The sequence below is a fragment of the Quercus lobata genome, chromosome 1, assembly GCF_001633185.2.
Source record: "Quercus lobata isolate SW786 chromosome 1, ValleyOak3.0 Primary Assembly, whole genome shotgun sequence".
In the NCBI taxonomy this organism is placed as follows: domain Eukaryota; kingdom Viridiplantae; phylum Streptophyta; class Magnoliopsida; order Fagales; family Fagaceae; genus Quercus; species Quercus lobata.
Window position 1 is genome coordinate 23,888,959 of NC_044904.1, and position 4,183 is coordinate 23,893,141.

The window sequence follows — 4,183 nt, forward strand, 5'->3', positions numbered from 1 at the left end:
GTTCAAGTTGATTGACCCATATGATGGGCAATATCCAGAACAAAACACGGGCCAATCAAGACAAGGAGATTCTCACGCAATGCATGCCAGAAGGATATTCACATGGATCAAAACGAGACAACTTATAAAAGCTTCGTCTTCTTCTTCAATCTTCAGGTACCAAGTTGTTAGGTGGGGAGGCCCAAATATAATTCTCACTCATAATGGCTTTTGATTTGATAATTTTGTCTATAGTTTCATTTTTTTAGGTCTTATTGTATTATAATAGATGAAAAGAAATGGTTCAATTGATGATGATCGTAACTTTTATGATAAAAACAGTTACCAATAACAAAATTTTCATTTTTGGAAAATAATTTTTTTCTTTTCAAGTAACCAAAAAACGTGTTTTAAGCTTTGAAAATATACCAAAACTTTTTTTTTTCCTTTTAAAACAAGCTTTAGAAAAAGTTTTTGAAACAGAAAACAAAAACAAAAACGGTTATCAAACATAATCTTAGGATCTAAAAGAGGAAGACCATAGATCAGTTCTTTGCCTTTAAGTTTGGATTTACAGGAGAGACAATTACGTAAGGTGTATTCTGAAACCCAGCACTAGTTCTTGACATGATCATCATATGTATATGATATACCTTAATCCTATCTTGGCTGAGATTCAGAGTTCACCTTCTGGGCTGCTGCTGTACCACCAAAACTGAAAACTGAAAAACTGAACTGACCAGCATGTCCCCAAGTACTCCAAGTTCAGGGCTTTCGCTCCATTCTCTAAGTCCTAATGTAACGGGAGAGTCTGGTTCATGGTATTTACCCACAATAACTAGATCAAAATTGTCTGCCATCTTATGTATAACATGTCTTGTATCTAACCCACGTCTCACAGTCTCCTTTTTACAGTATATTCTCCGTTTTCCCACTATACTAGCCCATAATTCATTCAACATTTCCTTGTCAAGATTTTCTTGATAACTGTTTGTCTTGTAACCCCACGCTATAAATTGAACCACTGTGAGGCTGACATTCGGATGCCCGGCCATCCGGATGCTATACACTAGTGCCTCTCGATCATCTGCACCACCTACGAAAAGCATGGCAATCCGATATGGTGAATTACCGTTCAGAACGCTTGGGTTGCCACCAATTTGGCCTCGGTCAACAAGAACTCCAATGGAGCAAGGGGCCTTCTTAAGCAAATTTTTGTTTATGGTCCTAATGAAAGGAGTGTTTGCTTTGGCTGTTCCATCAATTGCCCATGTTTTGTGATAGGGAACAATAATGATGCCTGTTTTCTGAACCACAGCAAGAGTGCATATATCATCATGCATGCTTGCATATGGTGCAATTGCTTTGAAGTTTTGTATCATAACACTCCCTTCGCTGTAACTCTCATAATGATCGAAGGCATTGCCAATGTGTCCAGAGCAATATAGATTAGAAACTAATGAGATGTGTTGCCTATCATGTTTTACAAGGATAGATGCTGCCTTTCTTGTGATCTCCACGAGCTCAAGGACAGAGACAAAAATAGGGCTTTCTTTTGTGGGGTTGGACACTTCAAGAAGGTTTGTTAATGAAGATACATTCTCTTCTGAATGGATGCAGACCAGTGTTCTGAGACCAAAGTTTTGGTCGGAGTCCGAGATTGTCCTCCTTGTGTCACCCATATATCTTGCGGAAGTGTCATAAAGGTGACGTATAAAAATTGAGGCCAACCCTGTTATGACTATCATGTTGATTATTAAAAGCGTATATGTTTGCCTTGTTATGACCTGTCAATGAACAAACAAAGAAAAAGGTTAATTCACCACTAACATTATCTTACAAAGCAAGCAAAACTTCAGTCTTTAATTATTTTTTTCCTCAGATAATCGTAGTTTTTGTAACTAAGTAAACAGAGCTTTAGGAAAAGTACTAAAGTATAGTTTTTGGAAAGTATTGAATGTGAAAAGTGAAAAATGAGGTGAGCATTTAAATAAAATTAATATTGATCCTATAGATTTTTCACACTTATAATTGTTTCTTGTGTTACCTGGGAGGTTTCCCACGTACTATATATAGTGAGTTCCAAAACGCCTTTGCAACACATGATGAGAGTGAGTGTTAAAGATTCCCTGAAGGGCATCTTATAGTAGATCGATGGCAAAATGGTGCCAGTGAACTTGCCAGTGTAACCAGCAAAAATGAGGATCTCCATTTTTGCTGTGGACATTTTTGCCATGGAAGAGAAAAGTGTGCTGAACCCCTTGTTAGTGCAGTAGAGTTGAAGTAGCGACTCAGTACAAAGAATATCAAGCTTTTTTATTAAGCTTGCGCCTAATGTTGGCCCATTTGGCAAAGAAAAGCCTAACACAAAAGCACCAAGCCAAGCATGTTCGCCAACAGACTCTGCAAGAACTCCATTCCCCATAACTATACAGAGGATGGCTGTAAAATGATTTTCCTTAATGGGTGCTTTTACAGGGGTGGAACTGAAAATCCATATCACTAGTGGTCGGAGTAGGAAGAATAGGATGCAGTAATAACCGGGCACCGATACTAGTGTTGGTAATGGTTTGTGTGGGGAGTATTTCTGTGCTTTATCAACATTTCTCATAACAAATGCGAGAAGCCAACAACATGTATCACTTACCAAAGCAATAGAGGAAGCAAATTGGCCAATTTCTGTATTAAGAATGTTGAGATTATCAAGGAGGCTGGTGACGCCAATGAAAGAAGACATAGAATTTATGACAACCAGGCTTAAAGGTGCCATTGAAGGGTTAGTACGATGTATGATCTTGTATGCTGTCCCTCCAAATGCCAAGGGAATCATAGTCCCTACTAGAGCTATTATCAAGGCTTTTCTTCCAATGCTCTTTATTAAGTTTGCATTAATCTGCAATCCTAATATAAAGAGGTGAAACATGAAGCCAAACTCTACCAATGTTGAAAATACTAATCTACTACCTGGAGGAAATAACGCTTCTAAATACTCCCTGCTTTGACCTAGTACTGAGGGACCCATTATTATGCCGGCCTGAAAAAACAGATTGTTTATAGTATCAGTATGTATACTGTAAGCAACTTGATTTTGATTCAGCCATATGCATTTTGAATGTGGATAATATGTTGGAAGGACCAAATGCTACAAAATCAAAAATTTGTAAAGAAACGCTTACAATAATTTGCACAATGATTTTAGGTTGGCGAAGAGGTCTCATCAAAAGGTGAGTGAGACCAGAGATGATGAAAATCACAGAGATCTCGGCCGACAGAACCGGAGTGTTATAGCTCATTGGATCATCCCCGTACCAAAAACCAGCGGAGTCAATCATGTTGACGTATTGACACACCATTGGGTCACCCAGGGCAGTCCCTTCGGCTCTTCTCAACCCTTTTGTATTGTTCATGGCAAGCTGAAACAATCTTAATTTATTGAATGTAAAAATTTATGAAGGATAGTGATTAGCTTACAACACAATACAGCAACAAGGTCAAAAACTTATTGAATGATGAAAAAGGAATAGAAGGTAACCCTTTAAAAAGAGTAGAAATGGAGGAAGAGAGAAAGACTAGTGTTGATAGGGTAGACAGGTAGTTAATTTGGACGTTTGACTGGACATTTGCAAGTTCCAGGGTTGCAAAGGACCAATTAGTTAAAACTTAAACGTTGTCCATTAAAATTGGCCTTTGAAAAGGTTTGAAAAGGAAAGGGTTGTTGTGGTAGTTTAATTTTAAGAGCGTTCTTGTTACACACGTATTTCATAAGAAAGGGTTGAACTCAGGTTTTTAGTTATAAAACACATATATGTAGTAAGTTTTAACATATTTTTAAATTAGAATATGAAACAGTCATTTCAGTTATGTCTTATGTGGTCAATATTCTTGTTGAACTTACCTAAGAATCTTTCCTCACGTAAATCCAAGAAAATAAGAAGGCACGTGACTAGTCTAGAAAAGAAAAAATTTATGTTAGGAATCCTACATGAATCGAAATATTTATTTATTTATTTTTTGGGTAAGATTACAGGGTAATTTATAATGGTATCAACATAAATTTCTTTCTATTTCAAAAAAAAAAAAAAAAAAAACATAAATTTCTTTCTTTCAATAAATAAATAAATCACTTGTAAGGCAATAGTTTTCTAACTCAAAATATGTGGCTTCGCAGGTATTTTTTGTATTTGCAAAACCTATTGTGGGCACT

The 4,183-nt window shown here is 36.7% G+C and overlaps 1 protein-coding gene across 1 annotated transcript; it reads right to left on the reverse strand.

The window, feature by feature from the left end:
* Positions 1 to 662: 662 nt before the first annotated feature.
* Positions 663 to 3,386, reverse strand: LOC115951213 (cation/H(+) antiporter 14-like). Its single transcript, XM_031068404.1, has 3 exons — positions 3,156 to 3,386; positions 2,027 to 3,013; positions 663 to 1,766 (listed from the first exon to the last, which is right to left on the reverse strand). The coding sequence occupies exons 1-3, from the start codon at positions 3,384 to 3,386 to the stop codon at positions 663 to 665; spliced, it is 2,322 nt and encodes a 773-aa protein (XP_030924264.1).
* Positions 3,387 to 4,183: the final 797 nt, after the last annotated feature.

What these genes read in the sequence shown, in the direction of transcription:
- LOC115951213 (XM_031068404.1), bottom strand. Translation starts at nt 3,386, where the DNA reads ATGAACAATACAAAAGGGTTGAGAAGAGCCGAAGGGACTGCCCTGGGT. An exon ending in AAATCATTGTGCAAATTATT is followed by an intron (nt 3,014 to 3,155) that starts GTAAGCGTTTCT and finishes CTGTTTTTTCAG; the next exon opens with GCCGGCATAATAATGGGTCC. An exon ending in GTACGTGGGAAACCTCCCAG is followed by an intron (nt 1,767 to 2,026) that starts GTAACACAAGAA and finishes GTTCATTGACAG; the next exon opens with GTCATAACAAGGCAAACATA.